Source organism: Myotis davidii, unplaced genomic scaffold (genome assembly GCF_000327345.1).
Source record: "Myotis davidii unplaced genomic scaffold, ASM32734v1 scaffold723, whole genome shotgun sequence".
NCBI lineage: Eukaryota > Metazoa > Chordata > Mammalia > Chiroptera > Vespertilionidae > Myotis > Myotis davidii.
The window spans coordinates 273,999-294,695 of NW_006294589.1; the positions used below are offsets into that span (position 1 = coordinate 273,999).

A 20,697-nucleotide genomic window follows, 5' to 3' on the forward strand; every position below is an offset into this window, starting at 1 on the left:
CACGAGGCAAAGAGAACAAGTAGGGAAACCGCGATCGCCTGACACGGGTGTTTTCGGATGGCTGTACCCGAACTGTCTTTCCCCACCAGAGTAGAAATTCTGCAGGCAATACGCAGTCTTAGCCACGTTTGTGCAGCCCATAGCGCCAAGCATCATCCTGAAAGGGTAGGAGGTGCCAATAAATGTCTGTGGAATTGTACCAACAGGCTCCAGCTTCCAAATGTAGTCATATATTGGTCAGCCAAGAGAGGAGATGGGAGTAAACTGGGAAGAAGGAAGAAGAGGAACCTTACTTTATAAGAGGGAAGAACGGCCTTGCCACTGTGGCCCTCTTTGTGCCCTCACTTGCTGCCTTTTCTCTGTTCTAAACTGTCGAGAGCCCCGAGCAGCGGCTTTGTGTGGCTAACCACAGGGCAGACCTTCATTTTGCATTTTTCTGGGCTCGGTTTACCAACTAAGTCGACAAAGTCTTTGCGCCTCTCCTCCTGGCCTGAGCCCTCTGCAGATCTAGTTCTGCTGTTTGGGTTCATGAAGTAGAAATTAGCATAATCCGATTAGATTAGCTGCTGAGGGGCGTCTTTGGTCTGAAAAGCAGAGAAAAGAAAAGTGTCTCACAAAGAGGGGAGCCCGGAGCTGGGAAGGAGAGGGCACAATCGCGCCTGTGCTGCTGGCCTGAAAGCTTGCACCTGCACAAGCCTCTTGTAAATAAGGACTCTCAGATGGTATTAAACGGGGCGCTGAGGATTTGGGGGGAAGCTCAGGGTGGTAAGCGTGGGGAAGAGAAAGGCAAGACAGCAGCTCTGCATCCCATTAATTGATTTATTGGATTGGCGAAGCGGGGGTGGCTGTCGGAAGAGAATGCCCATTTGATTCCTACTCAGCACTGAGTGTGGGTCAGCCCCATAATCTGGTCTATCGAGATAAGCGTTTTAGAATCTCTGCAAGAGACTGATAAGGGGTTTACTTGTGTGGAACAAAGTTCATTGGATGTTTGATTTCAGTACTTTCTGAATGGGATGTCTGTATCTTTCCTTTATTTCTGGAAAGAGAGGAAAAGAAAGCTAGGTGGTGGCCATTGTGTTACTAGTAGGCCTTTGGGTAATGTGTGCTTCTTTGGAAACCACGGAAGGAAAACTCAACAATCAGCTTGTAGTAGGTGAAGCAGGGACATTTTTGACGGAGTGCACCTTTCTCTGTTGTGCACAGTTTACGGGTATAACTGAAACTCATTATTTTGAAAACTAAGGATGGAATGTCAATCTATGTGTGTAGGAAATGTTGAGTTTCAAGCAGTTGATTTATTTTGCCCTTCTTACATGGAAGAAAGGTCCAAAAACAGGAAGGAAAAATCAACACCAAGAAACAAAAATTCAGAACAACTTATCTCAAAAATTGGGTCCCCAGAAAGAGATAGCTGGTAAAGGCGGGTTCAGTCTCCTGCTGTCCTCTGGTGTCCCCAGTGTTGCTGGAACCCAGCAAGGTGTGGCCATGAAGAGGGGCTGCCTGAGAAGAGCTTTGGTTGCAGAGGGAGGGGAGGGGAGAAGAAATACCTCGTCCTCTTTCCTCCTCCACCCTCTGTCCTGCCTCTGCCAACCAGAAGCCTGAGAAAGGAAAGACCAGAGTGATGGAGGCTGAGGTGTGTACTGGGCTGGTGTTTCACTGTTCCCTCCCCCAAATAAGGACCTGGTAATATATTTTAATGAAAGTATCAAAATTGATATGGGATATATACTATGAAGATATTTTCTTGCATTGTTTGGGTAAATCTTTACTTGGGCGTGGTGTAATAGTCTTTTCATAAACTGCTAAGTTATGTTCTCCATCCATATCTTGACTGTGATGTAAAATACCCTTGAGAGTGTCAGACTTTTTCAAAAGGAACCTTTACTAAAATAAGCAGAGCATCTTGTCTGACTGAGGACACCTTGAATCACTTCCTTATGCCATTTAACCACTGTGTCTACGTAAGATGACATATACGTAAGGGGTATAGAAATACAACTGCTTTACCCATAGCCCAAGGTCTCTCAGAGCTAATGAGCTTCTCAGCCCTTTCCTGATCTGCTTCTTATCCTTTTTTCTGAACAGCAGGCCTCCAGATCCCTTCTCATTCTTAAGGTTTCTATGTGCTTACTTCAGCTTTGAGCAGATAGGAATTATTTTCCTACCTGCCTCCTCAGACTCAATTTCTTCCCTAGGCTCCAGAGATCTGCAGCCAAGCTTTTTTTGCGAACAAGGTTCCTCATTCCAAACCCTGGGATGTAATCAATACCTTTGTGATCTTCGCCTATATAAATCTGGTGTTTCGGCCATCTTATCACTATGAGATTTAGGAGAGCAAAATGCCCCCCCATAGTCCCGGATTTGCAATAAATGTGACTCTTTAATTCGACTTCTTGAGGTGTCCTTGTGTGATTTGAGCGGTACATTACAACAATTATTCAATGCAACTAATCTGGAGGTCAGCTGTGGCGTTACTGGTCTGGTTTTGTTGCTTTTCTGGGCCTGGAGCTAAAGTACAACTGAGGCTCAGACGTTATCTCTAAGGAGTAAAGGTCAGGGGGTTCAAACCACATGACCAAGGATATGCTAGGGGAAGAAGATCACCCTGGGGTAAGGTCCCACCCTACATTTGTCTGTTGCTAGGTACCTGGGGCTTTCCACCCTGGTGATCTGTCCCTGGCCCATTGCCCTTGCTCTGCTTGTGTCTGGCTAACTGCCTACCACAGCTCTAGGCTCCAGGAGGAGAGATGCCCCATCACAGAAACTGGGAAGGACAGACATACTGGTGAAAGGACAGGGGAAACAGCACAGAGAAAAGACTGCGCTGGGGACCAGTACGCTCTTTGCCCTGTGCGTGAGTATATGATGCACCTCCTTGGACATGCGACATAACAGACCTGAAGATGGCACACTGGAGATGGGGAAGGAAATCATAAAAAGAAGGGTTATTCATAGTCATCGAGAGCCTGTTATGTGCCGGGAGTTAGATAAATGCCATCTTTGATACTTATAGCAACCACCTCATGGAGATATTTGCTCCAGTGTACACGTGGGGAGATTGTGGCTTAAAGGAGTCTAGGCGGCACCCCTGAGGTCATGTAGTGAGTGAGCAACAAGGCTGGGCTCTGAAGCCATGCCTGCCTTTCACTATGTTCTTCTGCCCCCAAGAATAGAAGCCTCTGGTGAAAGAAGTGCTTGCTGCAGGTAGGCGATGACTGAAATATAGGGGACCGAGGGGGAGAATCACAGAATAATTTGGCTGGTGATCTGGGTTATCTATCCTGAAGAACTATGTGATAAAGGAAAAAGTATGCAAAGAAGTGGTGGGGGTCCCATCCTCTCAGACAGAAATTAGGTTGCACGGCGCAGTGGAAGATGTGCCAACAGCAACGAGCCTCCCGAAAAGGAGGCTTTGTTTGTTTAGGGTTGTGCTTGTTTATCCAATAGTGTTACTGGGTAATATGCCTGGTCCACGAGGTTCCATTAAGGTGGTGAGGGTCAAAAGGCATTATGAACTTAGATTTTTTTTTTTTTAAATCTGTCTGTGAAAAGCAGTGATTCTGAGTAAAAATGACTGGGGTCGAATTCTGGCTCTGCTGTGGAAACTTGGGCAAGTTAAATAATCTCCTACACTAAAGTTTCCTCATTCGTGAAGTGAGAACAATACATCTAATCAACATAATCTTAACAATGGAACACTGTTATATGCGAGCTGATACACAGGAAGCTATTGGCACAGCCTGGCATACAGTAAGTACTCAGCGAATCTTGGATCCCTTATTATAATTTTATTTTACTTGTATTTACAATGTAAATAATTCTGAAGTAGATATCCATATGCATAATTCTTTGACCATAATTCTGATTATTTCTTTATGGTAGGTTCCTAGAAGGATAATTACTTGGGTATAAGTATCCTATCTAATCTAATAATAGACAAAGCTTGAAATTGACTGTACCTTCACTATGCCTCCCATTGGCTAATCAGCGAGATATACAAAGATGGCGGTTAATTTGCATACATAGGCATGAAGCAGAAGCAGCGGAGCGAAGACTGAAGGTGGCCCCGGCCGGAGCAGCGAGTGCTGTAAAGGCGGCCTCAGCCGGAGTGGCACCGGTTTTCCTCCGGCACCCAGGACCCAGGCCTCTAGTCTGATCATATTGAATAATCCTGTGCTTAAAGTTTTCCAGAAAAGGCAATTCAATGGCTTGCTTCATTCGACTACCAGGGAATTCTTGAGCTCTGGAAATTAAATTCCTAGAGTATACATTATTTGGCAGATTACAAACCTAACCAAGGTGTGTGTAAAAATCTAGTAAAAATTTCATTAAAATCTCTTTGTGATAAATTGTTAGCAACAAAGAGAAAATAAAATGGAAAGTGTCCCTGCGTATAGCAAACTCCCAGAGTCACAGAAGTGCATGTTCAGTTTAGGAGACCTTGGCCTGGCTTCCTGTAATCCTCCAACTGCATTCATTCCTTGGCATTTCGTAGCACCTGCCACTTTAAATCCCTCACTTTGCACTGCCATTAAGAGTTTAGATTTCCTCCTTATCTTTGACCTTTTAATTTAAGGATGTGGCTTTTAACTAACCTTTGGCCTGTGGGCCAGCAGTTAAGCTGTCCATTCTCCCAGACCCCTGAAAAGATGAAAGATCTTTGGCCTTTTTAAGGACAAAGCCTGTTGTGCAGCACTTGTACGTAGTTTGGTCATCTCAGGCCATGCTTGGGTGACGAACCCTCAGGAGGCAGGTGCTGCAAGGGCCGTGCTGAAGGGTATTATGGGAAACAAACCTTAAAGAAGAGCTTTAGACTTTGGGTTCCTCAGTAAAAGTCGGCCTGTTCAAGTTTCATATCAATGTCATCTTTTAGGGGAAGCTAGTGGAAGACATTTAACAGAGCCAGTCCTGATATAGCTTCCACATTTTGAAAGTGAGGTCACTTACAGGGCTGTCTTGCGGATTAGATGTTAGATAGAAACTGCCACAGTGTCGAGGAGACCTTAGCTGGGAGCGGGGGGACAGAATATGCACAGGTATCTGAAACACAGGGTAGAGGAAATAAGGGCCATGAAGTGCATAAGGGGATTCTAAGAAAGGAGAGATTAGCCGGAGTGGTGGAAATCTAGGAGGAAATCTTTGTGTCAGAGATGATGTTTAAGATGAGTCAAGCTTCCTGAAGGAGTGGTATTTCAGATCAGCCGGGAAAGATTTTAGCAAGTGGAATTTGGTGCAGATGGAGGGGTGAGTAAAACAAGTGAGAATGGGACGTTCATGCAAGCAGATGGAATCACAGGGGGAGAGTCAGAGGTATTGGGGGGGGGCATGTTTGGGGACCATCAAGTGAAATGGTTTCATTAGCACATACAGTTAGACTTAGAAGGGGACTTAGAAGGTAAAGGGAAGGGTACAATGGGGTCAGGCTGCCGAGGTCCTGGTCTGCTGGGGAACAGCATTTTTTTCTTGACTAAAGACAGTGGGGGTGGGGGGTGGTTCAAAGCCAGAGGATTGGCTGTGAGGGTGGAGTGAATGAGCGGATGAGCTTAGTTAATTATAAAATTCTTTTTAACAAGAAAAAAAAAGAGAACACTTTCTTTTCTTAATTTATTTTCAATAAATTAATAGTTAAAAAGTAAATTAGAATCAATGGTAAAAATATCACAAAACAACAGATAAAATCTTTGGCTGATACTTCTAATCACATTCTACAAAGCACAACAATTCCATTTCAATAAAAAGGCAGAGAAGAAGGCTACAGGGCACTATGAAGAGGAGAGGAGCCTAATCATAAGGTGCTGGTCCGTTTTCAACCCTAAAATACTTAGTGACCAAACAAGTCTGTAGCAAGGCTGGGCGCTGGATCAGGAGACTGGCACGCACGGGGTTCCCACTAACTGTCCATGTGACCTTTGCAAAGTCACTTTGAAATGCTCTGGACCTGTTTTCTCCTCTGTCACATGAGGAGGAAGATTAGCCAACGTAATGACCTAAATAAATAAATGGACTTGTTTATACCTAGTTTCCAGAAGTTTCCAGTGGTGTCTGGAGCAGACCAAACACTTGTTTTCAAGTAACAGAGTAGCATGGATGATATAATCTGTCTAAACTCTTCTGTTGGGTTCAAGTGATCCATAAAAAGATGTACCACCCGTGAACTACAATACGTTCGAACCATAAATTCTTACTATTGCAATCACCAAGCCCTAAGTATTGGACACCAAGGAAGACTATGGAGTGATCTTTGAATTAGCCTCCAGTCTTACAGCTACCTTGCCAAGGTTTAGAGTCCTCGGCAACATGGTAAAATGAAGCTAATATTAAAATACTGTCTAAAGTGTGCCTTTGATTTAATGCCAGCTGAGAATAAGTAATGTTGCTCAATTGACAACTATCAGCACACCATTGGTAGTTTGGGGACACACTTAAGTCCCCCCCCCAAGCTTGTGAGAAATGCCCATTTGTGTCTCCTCCTATTCTGGGTCCAGGTGGAAGTTCACTGAGTGCAGTTTAAAGAAAGGACCCAGAAGGAAATGCATTGCTTCTGACAAACACAGCGTGCTACAAGTGTGAATGCTGCATGGAGTGTAATGACATAACGGCCTTACTCATTTGGGGAATGAGATTTTGAGGGGGCCTCATCCAGTTTTCTTCTCATTACCAAACCAACGGGGCTCATTTCAACCTTTCATAAGTCAAATATCTTCCTTCCAGAGTGGCAGGAAATTTTAACTCCTCTGTTGTGTATACTGGAAAGCTGTAATTGCAAATCCATCAATTTCCTACTGGTGGTTCAGAAGGTTTTAAAACCAATGTACCATCAAGAACTTTGGGGAAATAAAATGTCCCAGAGACAATCAAATGACATCATTTGTATTCTGGGCTCAGTTATGGGGTTCATCTCTGAATCCAAGCATCATCAGGTTGGCAAGTGATGATGAGTTATGCCAAATCCACACTGTTCCATTGGCCTGTGGGTACCACCCCTCCCAACATAAGACTGAGCTAATGCTCCATAGCTGGGAAGACAAACTCCAAATTCATTAATTCATTAGAGTCTGGTATTACAGTCCTATTGTCTGCTTTAATCTTTTGTTTAAACTAAGCTCTCTGTTAAATGAGTCGTTAAATGGTAATGTTTGGATTTTTATAATTATATTTGAATTTTACAGGTCTTAAATCAGCAGTAACTCAGGCTGAATTAGAAGTATTAATACCTGACATGTGAAACTGAGGGGTTAGAGAACCTATTTCAGCTGTTTTTCATAAGAAAACTAGGAACTCTAATTCATAAATGATCAAGTCCTTGCCTCTCACAAATATAACCCACCATTTGGCTTTGGAGATAACCTATATGGGAATGGCTCATGGCAGTAACACCTCCCACTTCTGTAGCGATAAAGGATGCAGAGCTCTCCCATAGGTGTCTGTTGCATTCCTGTAATCCTCCCATGTCAGGAGGGTCTTTTCTCCACAGATTTTCCCACAAGCCTCCAGGATTGTTTTCCTGCAAGAGCCAACCTGAAGACTTGTTTTGTTTCCCCTTGATCAACACACTACATTTTTCAAAAGAAACTTTAAAATATGTTCTGAGGGCCCTAGCTGGTTTGGCTCAGTGGATAGAGCATTGGCCTGCGGAATGAAGGGTTCCAGGGTTGATTCCAGTCAAGGGCACATGCCTGGGTTGCAGGCTTGATCCCCAGTGTGGGGCGTGCAGGAGGCAACCAGTCAATGATTCTCTCTCATCATTGATGTTTCTATCTCTCCCTCTCTCTTCTTCTCTAAAATCAATAAAAATATATATATTTTAAAAATGTTCGGAGGGAAGCATTTTTTACTCATCTGAAATGTGCGTTTCGACTCATCTTGCTTATAACTGAAAACATATTGAGTAATTGTTTTTTCTTCAGACGACATCTCACGTAGATGTTGGACACATGAAATAGACAGAAACAGGCCGCATTCCAAAGCCACATTCCTCATGGCCTCCAGTTGGCTCCTGGCAGCTGTCCCTGAGCCACCTCCTGTGACGCTTAAATTCCTGCCTCACAAATTATTCATCAAGGTGACTCTGTAACATGCCAAAGGCTGTTGATGGCAGTGACTTCTGAACAAGTGTCTCCCTGGGTGATGAGTCAGTGCCGCACTAAGGGACATGGTGGCTGGGGCCAGGTGAAGGGACCTGGTAGTCACTGAGCAGAGTCCTGTCGGGCAGGGGGGTTCCTTGGGGGAAGAGTCCCAGAATGTTGCCCGGGGCTGCCACTCCCGTTTGCTGCAGGCTTTGCTCCCCCAAGACCTTGACCAAGAAGTTGATATACCTCATTGCCAGGCGAAGCGTTTCATTCTTGCTCAGCTTTTTGTCGGGAGGGTGCGTGGGGATGAGCTTCCTCAGCCTGGCGAAGGCGCTGTTCACATTCTGCTGCCTCCACCGCTCCCTGGTGTTGGTGAAGATCTTCCCAGTCATGTCTGAGGTCCTGGCCGGGGAAAGAGAAAGGGCCCCGAGGGCCAACACCTTGTAAGAGGCCTGGTGGGTAGCACGTGTTCTGCCAAAACGTGAGATGTGTGATCTTCCTGACCCAGATTTTAGGAAATTAATTTCCTCATTTTCAGGTTTTTTTGAATCCTCCTTTTGAGAAGGGAAGAAAACGTGGCAGAAGAAAAGGCAAGATAAGAACAACCCCCTTTGGCCTTTTTCTTCCTGTTTTAAAGGTTATTTTATCCCAATACCCCCATCCAGTTACAAGGTTATTTCTAACCCAATAACCTCATTGCTTCTTCCATAATGTACTCTTCCTAACTTTTTGGAGTCAGGTACAATATAGAACTGAATAGTACATGCATAGGTTTGAATAATAAAATATATATTTAGTCAATAGGAAGTTAGATATAGATTCTTTTTTAAAAAAGCTGTGGTCCTGTTTCATGAATAATACAATATTTGGGATGATGAAAATAGAATGCATCTCTGCTCTTAGCTGGCAGCCCTCCCCTGGAGGATTGGACCCCACAGCATAAGAACTACAATATCCAGAGTGGACCACATTTAGAGGAGGGTGAACAGGGTGCTGAAGAGTCTTGAAAGCCTGTTGTATGAAGAACAGAAGTGGGGGTATTTAGGGTGACAAAAGAAGAAAGGCCAGGAGCATATGGGGGTGATGATTTGGCATGGATGCTGTAGAAGGTATGCAGGCCTCCCCAGGGCTCCATTCCTGTGACCTCTCCAACCCAGGGGGAGTGATTATCCTCACATATGGCCAAAAATTACTGTGCCATTTTTAACTCTTAGAAACATGACCCCTTTTCCCATGTGATTTGGATTGACATGCATCAGTGGGAACGTTTTGATGCATCAGCAAACTAGCCAAAGCTCAAACCTCGACAGTTGGGTGCTCTTGGCTCACTGCCATCGGCTGGCCATTCCTGTTCCCACAGAGAGTAACAAATATTCCAACTCCACTCCTCTACACCTGCCTTTCTCTGTGCCTTGAATTCCCTCCTCACTCTCCTGGCCTATTTCTACACATTCTTTAAAGAGCAGCTCAAATCCTCCCTTTCTATGAAGCCATCCATTCCACCCCAGAGCCCCCCATACTCTCTCCTCACTGAAGTCCTTCAGCCCGTAGTGGTAAGCAAAGGCCCTTAGGAGAATGAAATATTTGTAAATCACCGATCACAGTGCTTGACACACAGTAATTACTATAAAAGTGTTGATGACCACATACAACAAAATAATAAATATATTTATCAGTAAAATGACTTGTGGGCTATTGAATTATTCTTGAGGGTGATATCTTGTTCTTCTATAACCAAGCTTGCTGTCCGATCCTTAACCAGCTGTACGCCATAAGCGTCTATAGTTGCAAGTGACAGACCTTTTTGTTTTTTTATAAGGAAGGTCCCTTTTATTGACCTTTTTAAATTAAATTCAAAATACAGAACGAGGACCTGCAGCTGAAGCTGTCGCTAACTTCAGTCAATGCAAATACAACTCAAGGTCGTCCTTAATGTGAGAGCCAAGCCACGTACGTCCATGTGAACTCAGTGTGTGGTCAACGTTGAGAGCCAATGCTCTATTCTCCGAATCAGAACACTGACGCCTTGCAAAACTTTGCTTAATGAGGAAGCAGTGTATTCACATATCAGATACCTGCCCTCGTAGAGGAAGGCACAGCAGGACAAAACAGAAGGGGTACGCCATTCTTTCCCTCACCGGGGGGTGTTCTAGTCACAGCACCAAACACTAACCAGCCCTGGGGCGCTCCCTGTCAGTTCATGGGCCTCAGTTCCTCCGCTACCAGGTAGGTTAACGGTACCATTCTCTCTGCCGAGGGTTGTTGTAGGGAATAAATGAAATACCGCATATGAAGACAACCTGTGAACTACACAGAAAGGAAAAATTAGAGCAGACAGAGCACTTGCCTTGTGCCAGGCATGGTTTCTGTGTTCTAACTCATGCTACGCTCACATGTAAACAGCGCTGGTTGCAGGAAGAGTTTTGTAGACGTTGCTGGGGTGGCCTAGGGAGGGGGACATGTTCCAGAAGTTATCCCACTATACAGTATGCTTCATAGGAACCAAATGAGGAGGATCCCAGCTCATTGGGACAAGCACTCTGATACCACCAAGCCCTGACTCTGTAGGAGTCAGACAGTGGTGGAGGCATCCGTGTGATGGTTAAAAGCACAGGCTCCAGAGCCAGACCCTGGTTTGGCTACTGCCTCTACGCCCCCTAGCTGTGTGACCTTGAGCAATCGCTTAACCTCTCTGTGCTTCAAATGCCTCAGAAGTGAAGGGCAACTGTGAGGCCACATCAAATGATACCGTAGGGCAATGTCTGGCACACAGTAAGTGCTCAATAAATGTTAAACGATTACAATGATCCCTACCAATAAAACAGAGAAAAGAAAATGTTCATTGTAATTTATTTTTTCCTAATGAAACAGCTACAATAGCTTTATTTATATATTTATCTCACTGTATAAGAGTGTATAAATATATGTGTGTGCGCGCGAGCATGTGTAGATACAGAGCTAAATACCTGGAAGGATTCAGGCCAAATCGTCAACAGGACTTCCTCAAGGGGAGGAGAGTGGGTTGGGGGGAGATAGAAAAAGGAGACTTGTGGGTTTTATTCTGTATACTTTGGTATTATTTTACATTTTTTATAATAAAGTATTCATATATTATTTGCCTCACAATAGAAAAAAACTAAGTTTATGGGTTTTGATGTAGAAAGACCTGGCTTTGAATCTCAGCTCCCAACTCCCTAGTTATATGACTCTGAGAAAATCTGTTAACTTCTTTAAGCCTCAGTTTTCTTTTCTGGAAAACAGAAATAAAGCCATCCTCAGTTTGTTGTGAGAACTAAGTGAGATCCTCTATGAAGTATATAAGGATATCAGTGAGACACCATGTGCCTAGCACACAGGCACTTAATAAACACGAGGGCTTTCCTCCCTACACAGATGAGAAGTGTCATTCCTCCAGAGCCTGGCGTTTGTCAATCATCTGCAGGCCCCGGGACATGTCCCAGCCAGGTTCTGGTTGCCGTTCCTGCCCTGTCCGGGTTGGAGAGTCCAGTGCTGGGCCGGGAACCTGGTGGTGAATGAAACCCTGGCAGCGCATGGCAGGCTTCAGGCTCTCTCCACCAGCCACGTAGGTCCATGTCCTCGCTCTGCAGAGACACTCCCATGTGGACCCATGGTCCAGTTACAATCCTATGCCCTCCAAGCTTTGGCATCAGCAGTCACCGACACTATGTGCCAGACACTGTGCTGGCAGCCGGACATGGAGGAGCCAGCCACTGCCTGTGTGACATGGAGAGGGAGGCGCAGGGACTGCTGTAGCAGAGAAACAGCCCTGAACCAGGCCCTCGGGGGGCTTCCAGGCAGCCCACATATCCTTCCAACTAAAGGGGTGGACCAGCCGACCCCCACTTTCTGTTCTGAAATACCATGACACCCACGTACTGCCAATGATCTAACCTAAGCCACTTCTAAACACCCTGGCCGTTGGTCCCACCATGAAAATATGAGTGTTGTCAGAACTGTGCCCACCTGTACCTAAAACTGAAAGCTTGAACCTAAATCAGGAGGATTTTAAGATAGAAAGAAACCCGTCATGTTTTCTCCTGGCAAGGCTGGCTGCTTAGCCAGGACTATGGGAACAAAGTTATTTTCAAGCTTCTCTTGTCAAAAGAGGGTTTAGCTCATTCACTAAGTCAACTCAGGCCCATGGGGGTTCTTTTCAAAGTGGGCAAGAAAAAGATTAGGCAGGATAAACTAACTGGTGTTCTCTCCTAAGAGAGCTCCATTCTATTGTGCCAGAAACAGACAGAGGGGGACAAGCTTCTGAAACGAGGCTTGCCATCCCAGGAGGTGCTGCATAATTACTTGTGGATTTATCCTCAAGTGTGTCCCCCTCCTTCTCCATAGGGGGAAATACAAATCAAAGATTTAACAAGCTGGAAAAACTCAAAGCGGAGGTCACTGGAAAATTACAAAAGCCCTGATTTGGGTGGTAAACACACAATGCAATATACAGATAATGTATCACAGAACTGTACACATGAAACCAATGCCACCCCAATACATTTAATTTAAAATTTTTAAATTTTATTTAGTCTTTTTCTAGTTGTGAGGACTGACTGCTGCTAATCTTGATTTCAGAATAAGCTAAAAGCTTAAAAAAATATATGCCAGATGCCACAGGATCAAACTGGGGTGGAGAATTTTGTCCCAGGTCGCACAGGGAATCAGTGGCAGAGCCTGTGTCCCAAGCCTGGGTGTTTATGCATTTGTGTCACCACTGACTCCTGCTGGGTCCGGGTGCATAACCTTTTTTTGTGCCATGGAAACTTCTGGCAGTCTGAGGGAGCTGTCTCAGAATAATGATTTTCAACACATAAAGTAAAAAGCCTTTGGTTCTCTTCTCAGAATAACGATTTTAAGTGCATCACTTAAAATACATTGACCCATCAAATAACCAATTATCCTTAATAGTTATTAAAATAATTTTACATTTATATATAACGCATGTGCTTTACTTTATAACACATTAGTTTTATTAGCATAATTTATGCATAGTGATATGTAAATGATGTTTTTCAAAAGATGTGCAACCTCTGTAACATGAAAGTATCTATGATTTCTAAAGTCACCAGTACTGCTAATACCACTGCAGTTTACTGCCCCCATGCATCAGCAAAGGAGAGGTTACATTTAGACAAAAGGTAAGTGGAAAGAAAGATGTAACTTTTTCCCAACTAAATATATAGAACCCCCAAATTCTATCTACACACCCCTGAATGGACCCCGCCAGGAGTGCCTGGGCAGGAGGAAGGTCACAGAAAACAAACCTGTGTTTATATTGTCACCAGAGAAAAGAGTGACGACAATTGTGCCCCCAGAGAAGGTGACTAATGTCCAAAATAGGAGCTGCTGCTTTTCATGCTGGTGGTTCCGGGACACACAGCCCACGTCAAGCAGAAAATATGCGACAAGGCACCCGGCCAACACGCCCACGGTGGCCTGTCCAGCCATTCAGACACTTAGGGCTCTTCTTCCCTGAGACTTTACACTTCTCCTCCTGGCCCTTGGTCCTGTATCTGCCTCTTTTTTTTAACTTTCTCCTGACAGTAAGTGAAAGAGACGAAGGGTGGTCTATAGAGTTGCCTTTGTGGGAGATGCCCAACGTCCAACACCAGGCACAGACATATATAATAACGCACGTGCTTTGCTTTATAACACATTAGGTTTATTAGCATAATGTATGCATGGACATAAATTATGTAATTTAAAATTTGCCTTTGGTGATGTTTGTAGAAGTAATATATGCTCATTTAAGGAAAATGATCAAGCAGTACACAAGTTCATAAAGCAAAATAAATAAATAAAATAAAATAAATGGCAGTCTCTATCCCTACCTACCTCCCTAATCTCATTCCACAGCAGTAGCCAGTTTGGCGTGCACATATACACTGTTTATAACCTTTACACGTAATATAAAAACCAGAATACATATGATTATGCAGGTTACTACTCTCATTAGACAACTCCGCATGTTGATGCTCTAAATAAGTTCATTTACTGTGAATGCCAGCCTCCGGTGGGCACCGGGAGAGCCACCTGTTCCAATGCGCGCCCCGCCCAACCTGCTGCCCTTGTCCGCTGCACTTCCCAGCCTCCCCCCTTTTCTATTTATAACCTTTGCTCCCCCAGCTGCAGCCCTGCCTTGCGAGCCAGTGGTTCCGGCGTCCAGGAAAGCCTGTCCTGCTAAAGTTCCGCACCTGCCAGGTGTCCGGGAGCCGCTCTCCTCTGCACACGAGCTACCTGGGTGCTCTGGGGTGTCTGTCCCCGGCATCGCGTATCCAAGCAAAGCCGCCCCGCCTGCAGGCTCCCGGAGCCGCGCCACCGCCCGGCCCTGCCCAGAGCCCCAGGTCTTCTCACCCAGTTGACTTGGTGGCTGCTACCCAGTCGCCTCCACACTCCTGCCCTCCGGACGAGTGCGTCTGGGACTGGCCTTCGGGGCTGCGGAGCCCCGCTCGCCCAGGAGCCCCGCCCCAGCGGCGCCCACGACCCTCCCTCTCCCAGGACCAGCCCTCCCTGTGCCCTGGAAAGGGGGTAGAGGCGGAAGGAGAACCCCGCTCTGTGAAAGCTCAGGGCAGGAGGGGTCCCGCCCCTCACCTAGGCCAGCTAGAGGCCCTGCGTGCAGCTTACCCACCCTCTCCGACGCCCACAGCCGCGGGAAGGCGTACCCGGTGGTTAATGCATCAGATGTGAACTATTTAAGTTCCAGCGCGTCTCCAGCTGCGCTCCGAGGACCACTCGCTCCGGAATCAAGGCTTGAGGGCAGGCAGATCTTAACAACCACAATCCAGACTCACCAGACCAGGTGTTCTGCGGATGGGAGCTGTAATTCAAGTTTTTTTTACTAAGCACCGAAGGAGAGTAAGGGGCACAACGAAGGTAGTCACTGCACTGGACGGATTCCCAGGTATATTCGTCAGCTTTCAGGGTCCCGGAGCAGGACCTGGCTATCACAGTGGCCTTTCTGCTTCTGCAGTTGCTTCTTTCCGTCTACTGTCCGGCATCACCCAGAATGATGCTGTGAAAACTCAAGTCCGATTCCACTTCTCTGCTCAAACCCTTGGGTGTCTCTACATTTCATTGAGACTCAAACTCAGGTCTTCACAGTGGCTCTGAAGACAGCCTCTACCTGACCTCTCTGCTCCTTCTCTTCTGTGTTTTCTCAGCTCTAGCCATTCTGGCCTTTGTTGTTTGAGGAACACACCACATACCCCCCCGCCTCAGGGCCTTTGCACTGTTTTCTCTGCCTACAACATTCTCCCCCATGTTATCCGCATAGCCTCCTCCATCACTTCCCTTCATTCACCCAACAAAGTACGATGGAGTGCCTCCCATGGCACAGCTTCAAACAAAACAGACACGTTCCTGCGCTCAGGGAGTTGTTGTTCCTCAGGTCTTTGCTCCAATGTCACCTTCTCAGGGAAGGTTTCCTCTCTGACAGCAATATCTGAAATTGCACCATCACACCACCCACAAGCACTCTTCATCCTCCTGCCCTGCTATATTCTTCTCCTTGTCACTCATTTTCATTTAGTAACATTATACATCGTTGTCTTGCTGTCTCCTGCCCAGCCCTAGTGAAAAGACATTCATCAAATGTTGGTTGGTTAATGAAATGGATTAGTAATGAATTTCTAGCCATCACCCTCTCTGAATGACCCAGCATAGGATTTGACATAATAAATGCACAAATACACCACAGTGTAGTAGATAAGAACACAGGACTCTGAAGTTGCATACCTGAGTTGAAACCCCTGGTCTACCCACCTGTGTGATCCCAGGCAAATTATGTAACTTCTCCCTGCCTCTGTTTCCTCATCTCTAAAATGGGGACAATGATAGACGTGTAAGCATTAAGTGAGGAAAACAAGCAGGCAATGAATTTAGCACTGTAGGGGTGTCGATGGCAAAAGATCAATAGCTGGAGGATCAGAAATGGCTTGTGGGAGGGGTGGCATTTAAGCTAGGCCTTTGGCAGGGCTGCCTGACATTTGTGGGACTCGGGACAAGGGTACAAATGCAGGTTCCTGACCCATCCTCAGCCCCATTTTCCCCTCCCCTCCAGTTCTGTAAAAGGCCCTGTGTATGGGATGCGGTCTCCCAGCTCACACGGATCTCAGGAAGAGCCCTGTGCAGGCTCTCAAAACAAAATCAGGGCCATTTGAGCAGAAACTCAGAGGTCCCGAATGCACAGAGCGTGGTCTAGAGAAGGTGGGAAATGGGCACAGAACCCAAGGCTGGGTGGGGAGGCTAACCAGGAAGGACACGTGTAGGAGTGGGGGAGAGGGCAGTCCATGTGGAGGCGCCCAAGTGGAGGCAACCGTGTGCCTCGAACACGGGAGTCGCATGTTTAGGTTTACACTGGCTACAGAGCTCATTCTGGTGGCAAAGAATGGATTGGAGGGGAGGTTGGAGAGAATTAACCGGTCACTTTGTCCATCGGCACAAAAGGGCCTTTACAACCTACTATGTGCAGTAAACACCGCCGAGCCGTCCTCTCTGCCTCCTCTGCTGTGGAGGGCACTGCTGCCTCGCGGTGCCCATGCTTTCCCACCTGCTACTGTATCATAGCTCTGCCAGGGCTCTAGGTAGAATTTGCACCAAGAACACATATTACCTTTCATGTTAGCAAACACCTGTGAGGTAATATAGGATCTTAATGGCACAGTCTACAGCTATAAAAAAAATGGATTGTGGCAACTGAGTAGCAAGATCAGATCCGAACTGAAACAATAAGCTATGAAATAAGATCTGTGTGTACAGCTGGGTAAGGACTGAGAGAGGGTGAGAGCTACAGAGAAAGGAGCACAGTTATGTTGGCACCTTGGAACCACAGCTGACATGTGTTTTGCTCACTGTCTTTCGTATGATCGCTGGTTTCACAGTCTTTAACGTGGGGAACGATTCTGATGCACCATCCCACTAGCAGTGACTCTTCAGAGTAACGGGTCCTCTCTATCCTGTCTCCCAGTGTGGAGAGCTCAAGACTGGGTCCTGCAAGGGATGGGGTTGAAGTAGGAATTTACATAATCCGATTATGGGGGATTAGGTCCGGGCAGCTAAATGCCCCAGTGTGCTTGAGCTAAAACCTTTACTATTCATGGCTCTCACTGCCCCCTCGAGAGACTGCACCTGCGGGCTCCTGGGGAGGGAAGGGCAGATCCCTAGACCTAGGAGGGCTTGGGCATTGTCAGGATCTGGCTTTTCTGGCTTAATTGATCTGTCTGGAGGAGTCTGTGAACACGGGACCTCTAGTCCTGTGTGCACGGCTTGTCAGCTTCAGGGAGGACCAACCCTGAGGCTTTCAGAGGGGATTCTGTCAGCCCAGAAGGTTGTGGGCCATGGCTGTTTGGCGGGAGGTCACCCAGTCTTAAAACTCCCTTCCCCCCGGCTCATTCTTAGCCCCTTTACATTCTCCAGTTCTGCCTGTCCAGGCCCCAGTGCTTCTCTCCACCCACCCATCTATCCATTCCTTCTCTGCACCGATTGTGTCTGCATCCCTCAGTTTATTAATCACACGAACTAGCTGGTTTATTTTTTTAAATATATTTTTATTTATTTCAGAGAGGAAGGGAGAGGGAGAGAGAGATAAAAACATCAACAATGAGAGAGAATCACTGATTGGCTGCCTCCTGCACACCCCACACTGGGCATATGTTCTGACCAGGAATTGAACAGTAACCCCCCAACCCCCCACCACCACCAGTTCACAGGTCGATGCTCAACCACTGAGCCATGCTGGCTGGGCAATTAGCTCATTAATAGAATTTACTAGTAAATCCTTTTAGGTAGGTTTTGTTCCTTGACGTGTCTTACCTCTTAAGGCAATTTTGCTACGTTGATATTTTCAGAACCATTAATAAAGTGTTACATACAGTAATTTGATGATTTAAATAAAGCCTCTGTATTTGTGTTACTACATTTCTCATTCTTCATGTTCTGCGTTCATGACTTCTCTATTCTTGATTAGCTCTGCAGAAGCTGGTACATTTTATTGTTCTTTTAAGAATTACCCCTGTGATTCATCATTTTTATGATTTTTCTAAGGCATTAATTTCCACTATATCTTTATAAAATATGCTCCTTCTCACTTGCTTATGTTTATTTTGTTCTCTCTCCACCTCCCACTCTTAGATTCAGTGTTTATTTTACTAATCTGCCTTCTTTCTTATTCAGTAAGAAAAGCATTTTGGACTCTGAATTTTCTTCTGATATACCTTCCATGTCAGTCTGTGTTTCCATTTGCAGTTATCTTTGCCATTCGCTTCTAGCATTTGTTGTTTATTTTAAATTTTCTTTTAGAAAGTGGTGTTTGTTTTTTACACTTGCTTATTGTTGTATTTTTTGGTAACCATTTGCTAATTGTACTGCACTGTAGTCAAAAATATGCCCCGAATATTTTTTGCTTTAGGAAATTTATTGAGATTTTCTTTTTGGTAAAACATGATCAACTTTCATGAATATTCCATAGGTAATAGTAAAAGAGGTATATCCTCTGTTTTGAAAATAAAATGCCTTTTATACACATCCATTAAATCAATCCTCTATATTTTTAGGAGCCAGTTTGATTGGGAATAGGAACTACTCATTGATTTGCTGTGTATTCAGTGGAATAAAGTATTGAGAAACACCAAGTGGGAGGTGGTTTAGTGCAGTCACTAAGAAAAGGCCTTTCTTTGGCGTGGCTGTGGAGTCAGACTGACCAGCGTTTGAATCGCTGCTCTAACACCAGCTGTCATCCTGGGCAAGTTGCCTCTCCCAGTGTCAGTTTTCTCAGCTGTAAACTGGAAATAATACCAGCTTCATGGGTAAATGTGCACATTGAGTTAATGTCTGTAAAGTTAGTTATTTGGAACAAATGCTTAAAAATCTTATTAACAGGCATCTATCAAACATGTAGTTGCTCAATAAATAGTTTTACTTTTTTATTATCAGAAAAACTATTCAAAAGCTAGATGGGGAATCTGAATACCTGCCTCTAATTAGCTCCAAAGGGCACTTTCATTTGCCCAACCCAGCATCTTGCCTCCCACCTCTCTCCCTCCAGTTGCTTTGGGCCCTGTGGTACTAAGAGGCATCTATTTCTTCCCACTATGTGATGCAAACAGAGCCCTGGACTGGATGAGGGAGGTGTCAAAGAGGGGAAAGAAAAGCTTCTCTTGGTTACCTTTTAAGGGTCTTTTTTACAATTAATTTCTACTCTCCAGCCCCCCAGACCCAGGACCCCTTGGTAACACCCACATGCACACACATTTCCCCATCAAGACACCTGGTGCTGAGGCCAGGCGAGCATATCTGTCCAGAGCAAATGCTGACTATTGCAGCATATAACTGATCTGAGTGAGTGAGTTTTTCTTCCCATAGTTACCAATTGGAGGGTCGGACAGCCCTGGGTGTGCCCAGCTGCTGAGGCTCTCAGGCCCAGGCTGTCTTGGCCTTGACTCTGCAGGTGGGGAGCTGTGAGCGCTTCTCTTTCCAGCCAATAAATCTAAAGGCAGTTGGAAAGAAAGGGGGATGGGACCAGGACCAGGTACTAGAGAAAAGAAAGGGGTGGGGTGCAACTCCCCTTTCCCTCTTTATTCTCTGGTCTTTGTGTAGGACATCACTCATCAATGGGTCCCGAGATGAGGATTTAGATGCTCTGTGGGCAGCAGATAAGAGAGCAGCCTCCTTGCAGAAAGTAAATTCATTGAATGCGCCCCATAAAGTCAATAACTGTCAGGCTTATCAGCTGTCCTCATACCGCTTTCAGCCCCCTGGGGACCAGACTTGAAATAAAGGCCACAGCACCAGGGTCTGGAGACTGGAGGTGCAGGACTGGGTTTGGGGGGCGGGATTCTGCCCCCCCCGGCTGAATTCCGGGCAGGTGGGGGAAATCTGCCAGGCCTGAGCTGCCCAGAGCCTTCAGCTTTCCACACTGACAAATCCCAAACCAAACACACACGGCCCCAGGGGATGCGGGCCGGTCTCCCTTACCCTTCCAAGCCAGCAGATGTTTTCCGGAAGCTTCACTGGGGCTTCTTAGAAAAACTAGAAGATGTTGCCTCAAGTCTAACCAATAAAAAACCTGCAGAGGAAATCCTGATTCCCCACCACTTCTCACCTGGCTTTCCACGGCACTTAGACTTCTGCACTGGCCAAGAGCAATGCATCTTTTCCAGCTGGTGGGGATTCAGTTTCTTTGAAAATTGCCTGAAATAAGTAGGCTACAAGCTGGGGTTTCAGACCCAATTCTGAGACTCACACTGTAGCTGCAGCCGACTGCACTGACATGATACAACCTCCCACCTGCCACCCCGATGATCCCGGCAGGCGTTATAGGCTGGCCCGGGTCCCACCAGCCAGGGCCCCTGCTTGAGCTCTGACATGGGGAAGAGTGGAAAGCAGATGGAGTTGGCCAGGCCTGATTAGTAGTCCGGAATGACCCAGAGAGGGTAGCAGGCAGGCAGGCTGGGGACAAGGAGGCACTTCTCAGCATGAATTGTGCTCCTAGAACAACTACAACAGCTCCTCTTTGCCCTTTGGAGATGAGAGCCTGCAGAGGTGAACAGTCAACAGGGAAAGGAGGACGGATTCAGACCCAGAATTTAGCATCTCTACTGAGCCCATC

At 45.9% G+C, this 20,697-nt stretch overlaps 1 protein-coding gene across 1 annotated transcript; it reads right to left on the bottom strand.

Moving 5' to 3' along the window:
* Window positions 1-7,751: 7,751 nt before the first annotated feature.
* Window positions 7,752-8,678, bottom strand: TAL2 (T-cell acute lymphocytic leukemia 2). Its single transcript, XM_015567203.1, has one exon. The coding sequence runs from the start codon at window positions 8,462-8,464 to the stop codon at window positions 8,147-8,149; it is 318 nt and encodes a 105-aa protein (XP_015422689.1). The 5' UTR covers window positions 8,465-8,678; the 3' UTR covers window positions 7,752-8,146.
* Window positions 8,679-20,697: the final 12,019 nt, after the last annotated feature.